Source organism: Macaca nemestrina, chromosome 12 (assembly GCF_043159975.1).
Source record: "Macaca nemestrina isolate mMacNem1 chromosome 12, mMacNem.hap1, whole genome shotgun sequence".
NCBI classification, from domain to species: Eukaryota; Metazoa; Chordata; class Mammalia; order Primates; family Cercopithecidae; genus Macaca; species Macaca nemestrina.
The window spans coordinates 94,426,221-94,445,346 of record NC_092136.1 but is presented as its reverse complement, the minus strand read 5'-3'; the positions used below and the strand labels follow the sequence as shown (position 1 = coordinate 94,445,346).

General features: G+C 44.1%; 2 protein-coding genes across 2 annotated transcripts in view; both read right to left on the bottom strand.

Moving 5' to 3' along the window:
• The window catches only part of LOC105484330 (piwi like RNA-mediated gene silencing 4), a 68,917-nt gene extending 54,257 nt beyond the window's left edge, over positions 1–14,660 (bottom strand). The window contains exon 1 of the mRNA XM_071075484.1: positions 14,582–14,660. The gene's annotated coding sequence lies outside the window, so the exon portion shown is untranslated. The remainder of the gene's footprint in view (positions 1–14,581) is intronic.
• A 12-nt stretch (positions 14,661–14,672) lies between these two features.
• On the bottom strand, positions 14,673–16,723 carry LOC105484328 (fucosyltransferase 4). Its single transcript, XM_071075485.1, has one exon. The coding sequence runs from the start codon at positions 16,266–16,268 to the stop codon at positions 14,673–14,675; it is 1,596 nt and encodes a 531-aa protein (XP_070931586.1). The 5' UTR covers positions 16,269–16,723.
• Positions 16,724–19,126: the final 2,403 nt, after the last annotated feature.

The following is a 19,126-nucleotide window of genomic DNA, read 5'->3' as shown; positions in this document are numbered from 1 at the left end:
TCCAATTGCCTCCCGCATCCCAAAGCTGTGCATGTTAGGTTCATTGGCATGTCTACAAGGTCCAAGTCTAAGTGAATGTTGGTGTGGACGTGAGTGTTCCCTGCAATGGAATGGAGTCTTGTTCAGGAAGGGTTCCTGCCTTGCACCCTGAGCTGCTGGGATAGGCTCCAGCCACCCATGACCCTAAACTGGAAAATGTGGGTAAATAATTATCTTACTTGTTTTTATTAATCTTTCTTAAATGTATGTATAGCTCACATTTCAATGTTTAATATTAGAAGTGTTTTGAGCCTGTGTTTAGAAGTTTGGTGATATCTTTGTGACCAGAAGTAAGCCATAAGAACTTCACTCTTGTTTACATCAATTAGCCTACGGTAAAATTGCTTTCATAATACATTGTTTGGCTTTAAGTCGAAGTTTCCAAGAATCTACTGACAACGTTGAGGACTTACTGTATTTGTTAAGAGTAAGAATATTTTTTCATTCCCTTATACAACCACAGTACAATCATCTAAATTGGGAGATTTAAAATGGGTAAATACTACTGATTAAACTATAGTCCATAGTTTAATTTTGCTAAGTGTCCTCAAAAAAGCAATTTTTTTTTTTTTCTGGCCCAGAATATGGTTAGGTCAACAATAATGCATTGCATTTAGTTGTCATGCTTTTTTACTCTTCTTGAATCTGTAACATGAACAGTCTTGCTTTCTTTTTTAAAACAAATTGTGAGAAATATATTATCGATATGTTCAGAGAAAGAAAAATTCACGTTAAGCATTAGATGTTAAACTGCTTAAACATTGTAATGGAAATGTTTCCAAAATGCTTCATCTGCTTCTTTGTCCCAATGTGCTCCAGAAAGGATTTATTTCTATACGTACAAGATAAAATAGGAGGAAATGGTTACAAGAGAGAGCTTTTCTATTCCCTAGTTCTTCCCCTAGTTTCCTCTCCATTAAGTTTGCACTTCCTCACACAAGTACTCTTTGCCTAAGAAAACCCATCCACCTCCAACAGAAATTCCCATTACAATGACCCAATGGTGTAATTTTGACCTTCCTCAGCCCTAAGCACTTTCCTTTGTGAGCTCTTTCTTCCATTACAGGAAAAAATTCTCTCTCTCTCTCTCTCTTTTTTTTAATAGATGGAGTCTCACTCTTGCTGCCCAGGCTGGAGTGCAGTGGCATGATCTTGGCTCACTGCAACCTCTGCCTCCCGGGTTCAAGCGATTCTCCTGCCTCAGCCTCCCAAGTAGCTGGGACTACAGGCGTGTGCCACCATGCCCAGCTAATTTTTGTATTTTTAGTAGAGACGAGGTTTCACCATGTTTGCCAGGATGGTCTCAAACTCCTGACCTCAGGTGATCCGCCCACCTCGGCATCCCAAAGTGCTAGGATTACAGGCATGAGCCAGCATGCCTGGCCGAATTTTTTCTCTTTCGATTTTAAAAGAAATTAAAACATTTTCATGGGCCCCCAAAAGCACTGTGGGCCCTATGCCCTTGCTTATGGTGCCCAACAGATAACACTGGTCTTGCCCTCACCCCTATATGCATTCTGCAAACTAAGTGATTAGATGTAGAGGCACACTCCGTGAATGCAGCAATCAGGTCAGGGATGGCCACTGGCTCCCAGGCCCTACAGAAGCTGCAGAAGGTGGGGTGAGGGAGGATCCCTGGCCCTCTAATGTCAATGGCCAGGGTAGACCTGAGTCCTTTGCAGTAGTCCCTTCTGTGTGAGCTGCAGGCATGTCCACTTACTCTGTTTAATTATGGAATCTGTTAGAGCAGTGCATGCATCTCTCCCAAGGACAGGTAACATATAGAGGTGGGTCGGGAGCAGGACCGCCTACACTCATACTGGGAAAGGAAATATTTCCTCAATTAGCAAAGCTCTTCCCTCTTTCCCTCAAGTCAGTACTTCCCCCCTTATTGTGCGGAGTTGTATTTGGTGCCTTTCCAGCTCCAGCTTGGGGCCTACCAGGATAAACAAAGAAGTTAGATTCTCTCAACATTGGCTGCTTATTTTGTTACCCCAAGAAAGGGCTCCCAATTTATGACTCAGTTAAAACTTTTTATTTTTCTCAGCACTGGGTGATTGGAATGGAGGGGTATCTTTCATTAGCAACTCTGTAAATAAGGGAGCATTACCAAGAGTAACAAACAGGCCTAAGATCTACAAAGTTCAGAGTTGTTGACCTCAGTCTGAAAAATTGGGAATAGTAAGCCTTCTGTTAACCACTGAGCTCAACCCCACTAATTCCCTTACTGAACTCATACCTCAAATAACAATGACCCCAATCCGCACTATTGTCAGACTTCATGGCCAGTCAAGTCTTCCCACATGGAATATGAAAGCTGAGATTTCTTGATGTAATAAAATTCAAATTTGGTAACATCCTAATTGGTTCAGACCTTGTTAGGCCTAATACTATGGTAATATTCACTAGGCAAAGAGAAGGGGACATTGGGGCTTAGTCATTGAGGGAGAATGTCCTGAGTTGGTGGGTGAGGGGAGTCATGAGTGACTCAGCTCCAACAGGACTGCTCTATTCTAATCTGTTTCATATATTGGGATTCTACATAAAATTTTGTTTGAAAATTAGATTCTGCTCTTTTAAAAAAGAAGTTTGAAAGCCACCAGTGTAGTCTTTTTTCTTACTTTTATTCCAGAAACTACCTAAGCAATCCTAAACAGAAGCTTAAATATTTAGAATGTTGATCTTTCATCCACCTAATCTCAGGGTGGTTCACAGGGAAAACCAGTAGCCTTGGAGTCCAAGACATGTAGAATCAGCCTTAGCTGTGCAGTGAGGAGCCGTGTGATATGAAGTGAGTAGCTCTGCCTCTCAGTTGTCTATAACAAGAGGATTATAAAACTTAGCTCAACAGGGGGTATTGTGAGTGTAAAATGGGATAATGTATGTAGGGAAGTACTCAACTTAGATAGCCATATTGCAGCTTCAATAGAATTCACCTTCTCTGAGCTGCCCTCTTCCTACTTAGGTCAACCTCATGTACTCTCCCTGTTAAAGCAACTTCTTTCCTACCCCATGGTATAAAACTCACTTTCTTTTATTTGGGCCCCAGCAAAAATAAAAGATGCTGTTACCAGAAGGGGTACCAATCCAGACCCCAAGAGAGGGTTCTTGGATCTCGCACAAGAAAGAATTCGAGGCAATTCCATAAAGTAAAATGAAAGCAAGTTTATTAAGAAAATAAAGGAATAAAAAAATAGCCACTTCATAGGCAGAGCAGCAGCATGGGCTGCTGGTTGCCCTTTTTTATGGCTTTTTCTTGATTATATGCTAAACAAGGGGTAGATTATTCATGCTTCCCCTTTTTAGACCATAAGGATAACTTCCTGATGTTGCCTCTGCATTTGTAAACTGTCATAGTGCTAATGGGAGTGTAGCAGTGAGGACAACGGGAGGTCACTCTTATCACCATCTTGGTCTTGGTGGGTTTTAGCCAGCTTCTTTACTGCAACTTGTTCTATCAGCAAGGTCTTTATGACCTGTATCTTGTGCTGACCTCCTATCTTATTCTGTGACTTAGAATACCTAACTTACTGGGAATGCAGCACAGCAGGTCTCAGGCTTACTTTACCCAGCCCCATTCAAGATGTTGTTGCTGTGGTTCAAACGGACAATGCTGCATATCATTCTGAACAATGAGTCCTCATATGCTATAGAAAATTATTTAGTTAGTTACTTGTTTATTTTCTCTTTCCTTCAGAAGGTTCCACCACGAGGACTTGAGCCTTGCCTGAGTGTTCACTGTTTTATCCCCAGCAACTAGAACAGTGCCAAGCAACTTGGCAAAATATGTGTTGAATGATTAAAGATGCTTGAAGACCATGAGAAAATTCCCCTTAGCTTTTTCTTCTCTGGTTTATATTGTCTCATCACTTCACATGTTTCCATAAAGAACCTTTATTCCAGCTCCTTAATCATGTTTCTCAAATGACTGAACAACTTTGGCAATTAAGAAAGCAGAATACTACTTAAAGTAGGACAAAATTGTTTACTCTCACACATCATGATACCTAGAAATAAGTTTAATCCTTCTTCCTTAATTCAACTTGTTTACTGTCTAGGGTCTAGGCACCAGACTGTTATACTTAACAAATAGAGATATTATATTCATGATATCAAGAGAATGCAAGTGGAATTTTAAGCAGGATGGCAGGATTGCCAAAGTTGATGTCTAAGTAATTGTGGTTAATGGTATATGCTACATGCTTATAGAATTACTGGATAATAAAGGACATTGACAAATCTTTAAAGAAGAAACCTAGTAGAGTACATCTAATTTTCCAAAATGCTATATAACACTTTAGATTATTTTAGTATAAAACAAGGAAAAATAAGTTTAAGACTTTATTAGTCATGCTAGATGAATGCTGGCAAAATAAAGTGCTTTCAAACAGAGCAAGGAAGATGTAATGAGTAAGACATTCATTTCTTTTGGCTTCAAAAGGAGTTTGTTAAGATTCATGGAAAGCATAAATATAATGTAGAAAAGTATAAAAAGAAGAAACATTTTAAATGGCATTTGAATTACTAAGAATTTTATGTTTAATTATGTATGGGGCATGATAAATAGATACTCACTTAAAACTTCAGAAAATACTGCCATCCAAGGGTTTATTGTGCTCTGAAAACTCAAATAGATACATAGCCCAGTGGAAATCTGGGAGAACTTTGTAGTCCATCTCTCTGATTTGCTTTACAGACTGAGAATCAGAAAGCAAAGTTATCTGTGCTACTATGAGTTAATCACCTTTACATCACACCAGTCCTTTTCAATAAATGAATAATATTATTTCATGCCAAGATTTCTGCCTGTCATTTGTGTGGGATAATCTAGTCTAACCTTCCTAACCTCCCTAATGTGCTGTCTTGACATCTAGGATAGCACCACACAAAGCTATTGGCACATTGGCCAGTTCAGTCTCCTGATTAAGAGTATCCCAAACAGGAGTAGCATTTAATCTATTCCTATTGAACTAACAATGACATTCTTCACAGAACTAGAAAAACTACTTTAAAATTCATATGGAACCAAAAAGAGCCAGAATAGACAAGGCAATCCTAAGCAAAAAGAAAAAGCTGGAGGCATCACACTACCCAATTTCAAACTATACTACAGGGCTATAGTAACGAAAACAGCATGGTACTGCTACAAAAACAGACACATAGACCAATGGAACAGAATAGAAAGCCCAGAAATAGGGACACACTCCTACAACTATCTGATCTTTGACAAAGCTGACAAAAACAAGCAATAGAGAAAGGACTCCCTGTTCAATAAATGGTGCTGGAATAACTGCAGGCCATATGCATAAAATTGAAACTGGACCCCTTCTTCATACGCTATGCAAAAATTAACTCAAGATAGATTGAAGACACTGAGACCTCACAAGCCTCTTGGTAAGCCAGTGCTAGAGATGTGCCCCATATATAGATAAGAAACATTATGTATCTATCTATCTATCTACATACATACATACATACATATATATATATATCTTATAGATAAGAAAACTCAAATTCAGAGACATTGAGAAACATGTCCACATAAGAAGTTAAAGATCAGTGAGACATACATAAACTGGGACATGGTGGCAAACATCACAGTTACTGCAAAACTTAGACTTAATGAAAGAGTATGATAGTGAAAGAACACAGATTTGGAGTCAAATAGACCTGTTAGAATCCTGGTTCAGTTACTATCTGCATGATTGTCCATGATTAACGTGTTTGATTCTCAGTTTTCTTATCTCTAAAATTGGGATAATGCCTGCATTATCTATTGCTGCATAACAAACAAACCCTAAAACAACAAACATCTATTATCTCATAAATTCCTCGGGTTGGGAATCCTGGTGTGGCCTAGCTGGGGGCCTCTAGCTCAAGGTCTCTCACTGAGATTACAGTTAGGATGTCAGCCTCATCTGAAGGCTCACTTTGGGGACAATCATTTCCAAACTGACTTGTGTGGTTGTGGTTGGCAGGACTCAGTTTTTGTTTTTGTTTTTTGTTTTGTTTTGTTTTGTTTTGAGACAGAGTCTTGCTCTATCACCCAGGCTGGACTGCTATGGCGTGATCTCGGCTCACTACAACCTCTGCCTCCCGGGTTCAAGCAATTCTCCTGCTTCAGCCTCCCGAGTAGCTAGGACTACAGGCATGTGCCACCATGCCTGGCTAATTTTTTTGTATTTTTTTTAGTAGAGACTGGGTTTCACCATGTTAGCCAGGATGGTCTCGATCTCCTGACCTCATGGTCTGCCTGCCTCGGCCTCCTAAAGTGCTGGGATTACAAACGTGAGCCACTATGCCCAGCCCGGACTCAGTTCTTAGCCAGCTGTTGGACTGAGGATCTCAGAGGCCTTTGTCAGTTTCCTACCACAGGGCAGCTCATGCCATATCATTTGGCTGCTTTCAGAGCAACCAAGCTAGAGGGTGAGAAAGGGCTCCCAAGAAAGCAAGCCAGTCTTTGTATAACCTAATGTCAGAAGCTTCAGCCTTGCATTTCTCCCATTTCCTATTCATTTGTAGTGAGTCACTAAATCCAAACCAAACTCAAAGGGAAAGTTTACAGGAGGGCATGGATACCAGGAGGCAAGGGCCAATGTGAGTCATTGTGGCTGCCTACCACAATGTCTTTAACTGAAGAGTTAAAAAATAGAACAATACTTAAGTAAAGCATCCTGTGTATAGTAGGAGCTTAATAAATAACAAATATTAGTGAATTAAAACATCCAGCAAAGAATCCTAACTTCAAAGCCACAAATTTGTACCTCCCCAAGAAGGCTTGATAAACCCTAAATTATCTAAAGTTATCTAAAGGTGTTACTGTTTGATCACCAAGATGGATGTGCTTAATTATATTTCAGAATAAGTTTCAGCTAATGGAACAGAGATTTTTAAAATGTGTACTTAACATATGAGAACGAGAAAAATCATAGGGAAAAGGCAGGTGTTCCTAGTTGCTAGGAGATCAAAATCCCTATAGAGATTAGTCATTTTGAAGGCAATGCTTAATAATAACACTTATTTTTAATTGCAGTATTAGTGAAAACCATCAGGTGCCTAAAGTGCTGAGACTGGAGGCTGCAGCACTTATATTTCTCAGAAATAACATTAAGAAGACTTAGTTTTTGATGAAGGACATTCATTCCTGAAATGCAATCCTCTGACAACTCTGAGGCTCCTACTAAGAGTTAAATTATTTGGTTCTACATTTGATCTAACATATATATCATGTGTTGGGATTATTTCTCTACACGATTGTTTCCCTGACAAGGCATACGCTTGTCCAACAGACTATTTTGAGTGCAGGGTCCCTGTTTTAGTTTTATTTATATCCCCAAGTCCTAGCACAGTGCCTGCACATAGAAGCCACTCGAGAAATGTTGGTCAAAAGTTGCTGATTTTAGTCCCATTTCTTCCCCTTTTAAAAATAATTCAGATTAAGATGCTTAGCACTCATGGTCTCATAAGGCATTTTTATTTTTACTATATTAGGTGAGATTCAGTAATTTTTTTTTTTTTTTTTTTTTTTTTTTTTTTTTTTGAGACGGGGTCTCGCTCTGTCGCCCAGACTGGAGCGCAGTGGCCGGATCTCAGCTCACTGCAAGCTCCGCCTCCCGGGTTCACGCCATTCTCCTGCCTCAGCCTCCCGAGTAGCTGGGACTACAGGCGCCAGCCACCTCGCCCGGCTAGTTTTTTGTATTTTTTAGTAGAGACGGGGTTTCACCGTGTTAGCCAGGATGGTCTCGATCTCCTGACCTCATGATCCGCCCGTCTCGGCCTCCCAAAGTGCTGGGATTACAGGCTTGAGCCACCGCACCCGGCCTTTTTTTTTTTTTTTTTTTTAGATAGGATCTCACTTTGTCTCCAGGCTGGAGTGCAGTGGCGCGATCTTGGCTCACTGTAGCCTTGACCTTCTAAGTTCAAGTGATCCTCCTTCCTCAGCCCCTTAAGTCGTTGGGACTACAAGTGCGTGCTATGATGCCCAGCTAATTTTTGTATTTTCTGTAGTAACGGGGTTTCTCCATGTTGCCCAGGCTGGTCTTGAACTCCTGAGCTCAAGGGACCCGCCCACCTTGGCCTCCCAAAGTGCTGTGATTACAGGCATGAGCCACCGCACTCAGCTTCAGGAAGTTTTGAAAACATTCATTTGAAGATCTGAAAATAAATCCGTCATAAAAATCCAATTCTTTAAAACTTACCTGATATAGCTTTTTTTTTTTTTTGAGATGGAGTCTCGCTCTGTCACCAGGCTGGAGTGCTGTGGCACGATCTCAGCTCACTGCAACCTCCAACTCCCTGGTTCAAGCAATTCTCCTGCCTCAGCCTCCCGAGTAGCTGGAATTCCAGGCATGCACCACCATGCCCAGCTAATTTTTGTATTTTTAGTAGAGACGGGGTTTCACCATGTTGGCCAGGATGGTCTCAATCTCTTGACCTTGTGATCCGCCCACCTCGGCCTCCCAAAGTGTTGGGATTACAGGCATGAGCCACCGTGACCGACCTTGAAATAGTTTTATAATAAAGTTCTACAGGAAACTACTAAAGCATATTAAATGTCCAGAGTCCTTAATATTCCTCCCTCTGCCCTTTTTTTTTTTTTTTTTTTTTTGAGACAGTGTCTTGCTCTGTCACGCAGGCAGGAGTGCAGTGGCCTGATCTCGGTTCACTGCAAGCTCCGCCTCCTGGGTTCATGCCATTCTCCTGCCTCAGCCTCCTGAGTAGCTGGGACTACAGGTGCCCACCACCACATCCAGCTAATTTTTTGTATTTTTAGTAGAGATGGGGTTTCACTGTGTTAGCCAGGATGGTCTCGATCTCCTGACCTTGTGATCCGCCCACCTCAGCCTCCCAAAGTGCTGGGATTACAGGTGTGAGTCACCGTTCCTGGCCTTCTATTCTTTAAAACAGTAAATTGGTGATTATGACAATATAACAAAGTAGATTTCTTTAAAAGTGAATATTGAATACAGATAAAATACATTGTCTAGGAAGGAAAAAATGGCCATGAATGTGAATTTTCCAAGATGAAAAAAAGGACTTTCATTCAAGTTCAAGAATCTGTTGTCATGAATCAATCATGTCAGTTCTATATTTCTGCTAAAATGTTAGGTGATTTCTTGCTAAGTTTCTGACTTTCCCTGTCAGTGAGTTCAGACTTCTTGATTTCACTCCCCATTTGCCGACAGATGCTGTGTTTCGAGCTGGAGCAAAGGTTTCTTTTCAGCATTGTGGCAGAGAGTGGTGGATTTTAACCCATTTCTTCATTCCTGCTGCATGTGTTTCTCCTTTGTCCTGCCACTCCTGTCGTTTAACCCTTATCTTTCCTCTACTTTTCTCGTTTCCTAGCCTCTCCCTTTCTTCTATCTGATCTTCTTTCTCTTCACTTTGTACTTTTACCCCCACCCCCATCTTTCTTTTTCTCTTCACTCCTCATCTATATTCACCACCTGCTCTATTTTATAATGCACTTTTCTTTTTACTCATTCATTACTGAGTCCTTTTTTCTTGCCAGTCCTGCTTCAGCTGATCGTCATCGTTTTTCAAAGTCTGCGCTTAAAAGAACATGTCAGAATGTGTGTGCGTGCGTGCATGTGTGTGTGGTGTTGGAGGAGGGCAGGTAGGAAAGAAGAGACAATAGTTAGTGTTTATTACCACTTCATATTTTCCTATTTCAATAATTTGAGCATTGGCTGTTAAGAAGAAAGCTTGCCTCCCCTTCTGTCTGCCCATCATCATGTTCCCAGTTCTGATCCCACTCTTTTTAAAATGGCATTAATTTATGGCATTTAGAGCTAGAGACAATACATGGAGGGCATCACATCAGAGCACTTAGTAAAGTAAACTGGACTGAGAGAAAGGAGTATACTACTTATGCCCTTGGAGATGATTCCTCAGAATAAAGTGGAAAAGACAGGCAAGAAAGAACAAGAGGACAAGCTGAATGGACTTGGTGCAACACAGAAGAGGCAAAGCCATCACATTCCAATTACCACTCTAGAACTAGTGAACTTACAGAAACTGCCCCAAGCCAAGAAATATCCCACGGGTGAGCACTGAACACATTAGTGCACGGAGGATATACATTATAAACAAGGAGTCATTTTCCATCTCATGATTTTAATCAGTTTGTCAAAAAATCTGAACATGTGTACATAAACATTTGATTTGTTAAAATAATCTGTAGCATAGAAATCCCTGAGACACATTCAAAAATGACATCTTGACATGTATTCAATGCAAGTATTCACCAAACTAAATACCAAGGACTTGGCTCCTTTCCCTGATATCTGAGGCATATAATGCTTTAAAAAAATATATAGTATACTATATATGTAATTTACATCTTTGAAGCTAAATCATATTTTCTTTCTCTGATTCCTGGTTTTCTACCAGTTTACTGCTCCTGCATATTGTCAGTTCCAGACTGTAAGGAAGCCACATTGGAAAGCAGATTAGCACTTTCAACCTTAGGGTGCCAGTTAGTAGAATGACAGCAAGTGGAACTAGGAGGTCCCAAGAGATGATTTTGTCTAACCCATTCATTTTGCAGTTCAGGTGACAGAGGCTCAAAGGGGTTGTGATTTGCACAAGCCTGGCTGGTTCTGCCACTGCGACTGTAATCTTACGCACGTCCTTCAGTGGGCCTGGACCTTGGCTCCTTCCCCGGTAAAATGGACTGATGGTAATCACAGCGAATATTTTCCAGGTGCTTCCTACATGCCAGGCACTATCCTGAGTACTTCAAGTGTCTAATCTATCCTCTCAACACCTCCATAAATTATATATGCAAAGTGTGAAATATTTACTCTCTGGAAAAACGTTTGCCAATCCCTGGTTTAGATCCTTGAAAATTTAGAACATCTTATAATTAGATAGCACTTTACAATATACAAAGCACGTTGGCATACATCATCAATCTTTGTGTTGTAGGGGGATGGGCATTCATGCATTATAAAGGAGAAAGCTGAAACTCAAAGAGTTTAAATAACTTGCTTCATCAAGGCCACAGAGTCACATACCCAGGTTCTGACTCCAAACTGCATGCTCTTTACGTGAAACCCCCCTCTCTCCCCTGAATTACTGCTAGGGAAAGACTTGGAAACTGGAAAGAACTTGTGAATACTGAAAGCAAGTCAGACTGTCTCCTGATACAAATGTCATTCCAGGTGCATTCATGTAATTAGAGTCATCAAGTACTAAAAATACTAAATTTGTCATAAATTTGAGGGAAAAGCCTTAAAGTAGGATATGACAATCATAGGAAAGGCATTCTGAAATACATACAGTGCACTGATATGCATTTTTCTTAAGGTATGTTAGAGCTGAACCTACTCAATTTAATATATGCAAAATAAAATGAGCAATTGCCACATTTATCTTACTCTCTGATGAGATTAGTGTTAACACATTTTTCCATATTAACAACGTGTATGTAAGTAAAAATGCAATGGCTGGGCACGCTGGCTCACACCTGTAATCCCAGCACTTTGAGAGGCTGAGGCAGGCAGATCACAAGGTCAAGAGTTTAAGACCAGCCTGCCCAACATGGTGAAACTCAGTCTCTACTAAAAATACAAAAAATTGGCTGGGCACGGTGGCGAGTGCCTGTAGTCTCAGCTGCTCGGGAGGCTGAGGCAAGAGAATCGCTTGAACCCAGGAGGCGGAGGTTGCAGTGAGCCGAGATCATGCCACTGCACTCCAGCCGGGGTGACAGTGAGAGACTCCGTCTCAAAAAAAAAAAATAAATAAAATGCAATTATACCTTCCTCATGCTAAATATTCCATAAATAATATGGTTAGTTCTAAATGGACTTAATACTAAAAAAATTGGTAAAATAAATGATACTAATTTTTTTTTTTTTTTTTTTTTTTTGAGACGGAGTCTTGCTCTGTCGCCCAGGCTGGAGTGCAGTGGCCGGATCTCGGCTCACTGCAAGCTCCGCCTCCCAGGTTCACGCCATTCTCCTGCCTCAGCCTCCCGAGTAGCTGGGACTACAGGCGCCCGCCACCTCGCCCGGCTAGTTTTTTGTATTTTTTAGTAGAGACGGGGTTTCACCGTGTTAGCCAGGATGGTCTTGATCTCCTGACCTCGTGATCCGCCCGTCTCGGCCTCCCAAAGTGCTGGGATTACAGGCTTGAGCCACCGCGCCCGGCAATGATACTAATTTAACTATAGAGCTTGACAAAAACAAACAAACAAAATATATTCAAAGAAAGCCTAGGTGCTTCTTCCTAGTTTGCAAGTCCAGCTTAATCTAAATGGTAATCATGATTCTTGAAATATGGCTTAGCTTTAAGGACTCATTTAAAATACATGATATGAGGCACCATCCTTTTTATTTTAGAGTTATTGTACAACATACCTTGAGATATAATTTTAGACCTATAAATGGTAAGAGGATATCCTGAAATCAATGCAAGCAAAGAAGGAAGATATAAAATCATCAGTTGGGTGCCTGCTATTTTAGGTACTTTCACTTCCTAAAGTGCTCAAAATGAGCTTGTGAAGTATTTTCCTCAGTCATTTTACAGATGAGGAAGCTGAGGCTCAGGGCTACTACGAATTTACCCAATGTCACATAGCTGGAATTCAAATCTAAACTACATTACCTTCAAAACCTGAACTCTTTCCCACTGCCCCATGTAGAATCCCAGGAATATCAAGATCACTGACTGTTATCTCATAAAAACTCATTTTAAGAACTGAACTTTTATCTTTATTTGGTGGCTGGCACTTTGTAATTGTAATTCTGCCCTCACTATAAAACTTCAAGGGGGACATTTTCTCCAAAGCTTTTCATTTCTCCTCTCAAGAAAGTGAACTGAAGCACCTAGATTTAAGTGAATTTTTCAAGTATGTCTGCAAAAACATGTACAGAGAGGTAAAACTTGCTTTTTGATTCAGTTAATTGCACTAATCAAATGCAAAATGACTATTTACAGCAGAACTCTGTATAAAACTAGTTAATCTTGACCCTATCCACAATAATTAGTCACTGAGGGTCCTTATTCTAATAAGTGGAGGAGAAAACTCCCATTATTTCAGGCTTTAAGTCAACTAACTTTCTCATATTGATTTATGGTATCATTAAGACTGTCACAGTAATCAAACAGGTTCTGCCAATTGTTTTATCAGTCACGTTTACTTTTTGGAAGTGACAGATAATAAGTGCCCTAAAGAGAAAGACTTTGCCTTGTATAATTCTCTGTCTTCCCTAGGGCCTCAAGCTCAGTGTTTGGCACTGAGTAGTTATGTAGTGGCACCTGCTGAATATGCTGCTTACTCAGTAACTTTGTCAAATCAATGCACGTATGTTCAAGATTGGTTCCACAGCACAGTCCCAAGGGCACTGGAAATGTGAGGATATGCTATACCACTACGTTGACTACGAGGGGAACCTGCTGGCACCAGGGAGAAGTGCAGATTTAGCCTTTAACAAGAGACAAGAGTAAGTTAATAGTAGGCACTAATGGAGCTCCGAGGATCTAAGCATTTAACTAAAAACTGACAGAGATAAAACTGCCACTAACAGACATCATGAAACTTTTTTTTCTTTTATATGATTGCATAATGTAGTGCAATACCTTTCATTGTTCTGCAGAGGGTAATGCCAGCACTCCTGCAGGACTGGCATTACAGTTTAAATTTCAGGTCCAGTAAAGACATGAAATAAATAATTGTATGGAACTGACACTGTGGCTTCCTTCTCTTCTGTCTGTAAACACAGACTGGTTTTCTGGGAAGAGGGAAGAAGGTTGCTTCTGCTTTATTTTCACATCTGTAATTTTAATATGCCTTTAAAAAATCCAGGTTATGGAAAAACAGAAAGACAGAAGAAACATTAGGAGATGCTTATTCACATTGTAAAGGGATAAATTCTCCATAGGGTTTCATTAAATACTGAACTCCCCTAAGTCAGTTAATTTGGGATTTGATTTAAATGCAGCTTTTCAGGAATACATTTCTTATGTAAAGTGAGGTGCACCCATGTATTCATCTTAACTCTCCTCCAAGGACAATCCTGCTTCCATTCACAGGACGGGAACAGATAGTACTTATTAAAGAAGTCAGCGGCCCCTCTTGGACGGCTCTCCTCACCTTTCTCAGGAGCCAAGGCTGTGAGGAATCCAAACAACAAAGACCCACCTGCAGCCACAGTCCTTCCACTCTCCACCAACAAGGCTCCTTCTACAACCAGAAATTTGCTTCACCTCGGTCCAGAAAAATGTGAATCGGGAACAGTGTGTATGAGATTTGGAGGCTGCACGGGCCACAAATCCGGCCTATGGCAGACGGGGAAATTCAGAGAAACCGCCTCAACGGCTTCTCGCAGCTAAGCTATTTCATTTCTGCATTGGTTACAAGGTGAAGAAGAGCCCCCCCTTCACCCCTAAACAATGATGCTCATCAACAGCAAAGGGGGCCCAATTGCTAGCTGTGCAAAAAATATGGAAACCGGGCCCCCATCTCTGTGCCGAGCAACATTCATTGGTAAAATCGCCTTTTTCCCATAGAGCAAAAACAGGTGTTTGAAGAACTTACTCCCACGATTCGGCAGTCAAGGAGATGCACAGTAGAGGACCAAAAGGTAACAACTTGGCCTCCCCTGGGTCACTTCCAGGGGAGGGCGGCTTCACCGCTCAAACCAGCTGGCCAAGTTGCGTATGCTCTTGGGCCGGTCCCCAGCCCTCTGGACAGCCTGGCAGACCCGGCACCAAGGCTCGTCCCAGAAGGAGGTGATGTGGACAGCGTACCTCCGGCGCCAGTGGAAGTAGCGGCGATAGACCGCGGGGTTGCGGTCTAGGAAAAGCAGGTACGAGGCCAGGGAGGAGGCACTTGGGAAGTCGTCCACATGGATGAAGGCGCCGCGGGGCATGAAGCGCTCATAGTTGGCACGGTCGGGGCCCAGCACCACCGGCACTGCCCCAGCGAGCAACGAGTTGCGCCAGAGCTTCTCGGTGATATAATCCAGGTGCTGCGAGTTCTCGAAAGCCAGGTAGAACTTGTAGCGGGCCACTGTGTGCAGGAGCCCAATTTCGGGCACCGGCTGCCCGGGCCCGCCCCGGCCGAACACGTCCACGGCCACGTGTTGGCTCAGCTGGTGGTAGTAGCGAACCCGGGCCTGGCGCTCGTCCCAGTGGCTCACCACCCATGCCACCAGCCCCTGTTTCCGGGACAGTGGCGGGGCCAGGCCTGACGGCTGGTCGCCGGGGTGGCTCCTGGGGTAGAGGTAGCCATAAGGCACGAAGATGTCCGAGTCTGCCCTGTAGGAGAGCGTCCAGTTGAAGAGGTTACTTGCTAGGCTTCGCAGCCCTGGGGAGTGCGAGGGCGACTCGAAGTTCATCCAAACCCAGCGCTGGCCTGGGGGCCTGGGGCTGGAGGTCGCCAGGGCTTCTGCCGCCGCCGCTGCCTCCTCGTCGTCCAACACTCGCAGTTCCACCTCCTCGGCACTGCGCGCCTGGACGCCCCAGGGCGGGGGCCAGTCGGGGGGTCCCTTCACAAGGTCGCGGTGGTGGAAAAGCACGGCCTGAGCCTCTCCGTAGGACGCGCGGTCGGTGAGTAGGCGGCAGCCGCTAATGTTGAAGCGCAGCCGGCAGTCGGGGGGCGGCCTCGCGACGTTGCCGCGCCCCCCGAAGGGCTCCCACCACAGCAGCACGCCCACCGGTCGCGGCGGGGTTGGCGACGCCCAGGGCAGAGGCGGCAGCTGCCCCCAGCAGGCATAGGTGATCAGCGCCGTACACGTCAAGCCGGCGGCCGCCAGCGCCCAGACGGTCCATGGCAGCCGCCGGCCTCGGCGCCACCCGCGCCGCCCGCCCGCCGCCGCCGCCGCCGGTGAACCCCACGGCGCCCCCATGGCGAGAACGGGCTGAGCTGCCTCCGCTCGCCACGCGTCCGTAGGCGTGGAGGAGCGGCACCGGCTCTCATGCTGCAGCTGCGACTCCAGCCGTCGCTGTAGCTCGCCGCTGACCCGGGAATGGAAGGGGGCGGTCCCGGAATCCAAAGGCCGCAGGCCCAGCCCTGCTCCTCCCAAGTGCCGGGCGGGGCGAGCCGCCAGGGCAAGGTGAGCTGGCCAGGACGCCCAACCGGGCGCCGCCCGTCCCTTCCCTCCACTGCGCCCGGGGCCCAGCCAGCCCGACCAGGCCCCGGGAGCCTCCTGCGGCGCCTCCGCCCACTCCTTCTCCCAGCCCGCGCCCGAGGGCTCCCGGGCCGCGCCCCACAGGCGCCTCATCCACTACTCCTATTCTCTCTCAGCTGATCTGCTTTCCCTCTGCGCGCGCCCACCGCCCCGCGCCTCGCTCACGGTGGCCCGAACCCTCTTCCAGAGGGAAGGCCCGGTTCATCCCTGGGAAGGTACAGGGGGCTCAAGACCTTCCAAAGCAGCTGCCGCGCAGGAGCAGAAGCTGGAACAGACGGAAGGCGGACCCGGCGCCGCAGGACGGAGAATCCGCGTCGGCTTCCTGCCGTTGGGCCTAGCCACCCGCCAGCGACGCCCGCCGGAGGGAGGGTTTGAGGGAGGGAGGGAGTCCAGAGGCCGGTTGAACGTACGAGCAGAGGCTCGGCCACCGCGTCCGTGGCCAGGACCTCGTGGCCCGCTGAGATGGGCGGATTGTGGAGGCAGCCCCCAGCGGCACGGCCTTCAGAGTCTGTGCATTTCGTGAAACTTGTTTTCAATATGAGTGCTCATAAGAACATTCCCTTTGCCTGCCAGCCTAGTAAAGGATAGAACAAAATGTTTTCTTAGCAATCAAAACATGTTCTTTCCTTTGGTTCCCTAACAAATAGGTTTGACTTATCCGGCTCATAGTAGTATTGCTTGTACCAAGACGCACAGGACTCATAAACCAAAGATGAAGATGTGGCCCCCCGAGGCCCTTGTCATCAAGGAATTTATTGTCCGTTCAGTGAGATGAATGAATGAACATCACTATTAATGTTACCAAGCACTTAAACAATGTCTGCACCCATGAAAGTTATGTAAAATACTTTGGATGATAAAATGATGACGAAGATAAATATTCGAGCACCCAAGTTAAGGGTATGAAGGCAGTATTGCACTGGCCTCTTCTACTTTATTAGTGAGGCGACACTGGAGACATCTACGTCTACTGTCACTTGAGACATTTTTTACCTACCGGTTGAATTTGAATTTCTGGGTTTTGGCTTTGGTTTATGATATTCAACTTTTATTCAGGGGATTTCCAAATAGATCAGGGGCGGGGCTGCTGACCTAAGGAGAGGAGGCAGTTTTGAGAGAAGTTTTAGTAGATCACAACTGTGCATCAGTGGAGTCCCACTGATATTAGGGGAGAAATGGACAGTGCTGGGAATGGGGCAATCCTGCCAGGTGTTTTTGATGTTATGCCTACAGAAAATAAATTTGGGTTAGCCATATGAATTTATTACTAAGAATGTTTTCATTAAAAATCAAGTATAGGCCGGGCGCGGTGTCTCACGCCTATAATCCCAGCACCTTGGGAGGCCGAGGCGGGAGGATCCCGAGGTCAGGAGATCGAGACCATCCTCGCTAACACGGTGAAACCCCGTCTCTACCAAAAATACAAAAAATTAGCCGGATGTGGTGGTGGGCGCCTGTAGTCCCAGCTACTCGGGAAGCTGAGGCAGGAAAATGACGTCAACCCCGGAAGCGGAGCTTGCAGTAAGCTGAGATCGCGCCACTGCACTCCAGCAGCCTGGGCAACAAAGCGAGACTCCGTCTCAAAAAAAAAAAAAAAAAAAAAAATCAAGTATACAGCGTAAAAGCTTCTATAAAAGTGGCTTCAAGTGGCTCTTTCTGCAGGGCCACAGCCTCAGTTTGGAGGCTAGATGGAGGGTGTTAGGTGTTCTGGCTAGGCCCATCGACCTAGTGACGTTTCCTCCTACACAGTAAAACCTTTCATAATGCTTCGGGGTTTTTTTTGTTTGTTTGAAAAACAGAAATTAGAAATCAAATATTTTATTTGAAATTAGACATTTCAGTGAGTTTTCCACTCTTACTTTTAATTTAAAGAAAAAGCTATAAATGCACAAATAACTTGTTTCAACCAAATAAAGGAAAAAGTGTATTGGCTTCTCTTTTTATGCAATTCAGGAATCCAGCCATTTACTCACGTTCTTCTCCCACTTCAGTTAAATAAGACATTACAGATAGAGCCTAACATTTTGTCTGGCACTTGGCCGGTAGGCATTTGGGAAATATTACCCTGCTTGATTGCTTCCTTCCTCCACTCCCGATTTTCTCTTAAGCCTCTGAATGTTCCAAGTAAGCCATCTTTTTACCTGAAGAATGCCCGAGGTCTCGTGCATATCAATTTTCTTTGTGCCCTCTTACCTCGGTAGGGTTGAGACCACAAACTACCCCTACTGTACCCTTATTTGGTGTGGGAGGAGCGGATACTAGGCAGTAAGGTGTGGCTGGATCAATGGAAACCAGTCATGACTTCGCAGACTGCTGGTTGAAGGTCATACGTGATCATTGTGCATCTCATACATGCACAACATTCACAGGGGACTGGATTGTTGTTCTTTTAAAAGAGCCATTGGTAGAGTAGTGGAGAAGGAAAGGGAGGAAAGGAGTTATGGGAAATTAATAAATTTACTCACTTATTCATTTAACAAATTGGGAAACATGGAAAACCATTGCTACCTTCAAAAATCTACGAGAGAAACAGATAGTGGGGAGGGAAGGGATCATGGAAGGCTTTGAGAAGGTGGCTCCTGCAATAATTAGGAATCATTACAATGCAGAGGAAGAGGGCTGAGGTGTTAGTTCCCACAGAGGGAGCAGCACTGCAGAGGCCAGGGAGGGAAGACTGGGACAGTAGGCGAGGAATTACTAGGGAATAGTTTGACAAAGGAGTTGGAGTTTATCCTGCAGGCTGTCAAGAAAGTCCTTGGAAGGCTTTAACAAAGGAAGGAAGCGATATTCATTTTTAAAACGAATTCTTATTTTTATTATGTATGAGGAGGTTGACTATATGGATGGGGACATGGAGGGGGTGCTGCGGAACGCTGACTGTGTTTGTTAATGTAGGCTCTGGTTAATGGGTGTGTTTGGCTAAGGAAATTCATCAAACTGTATGCTTACAT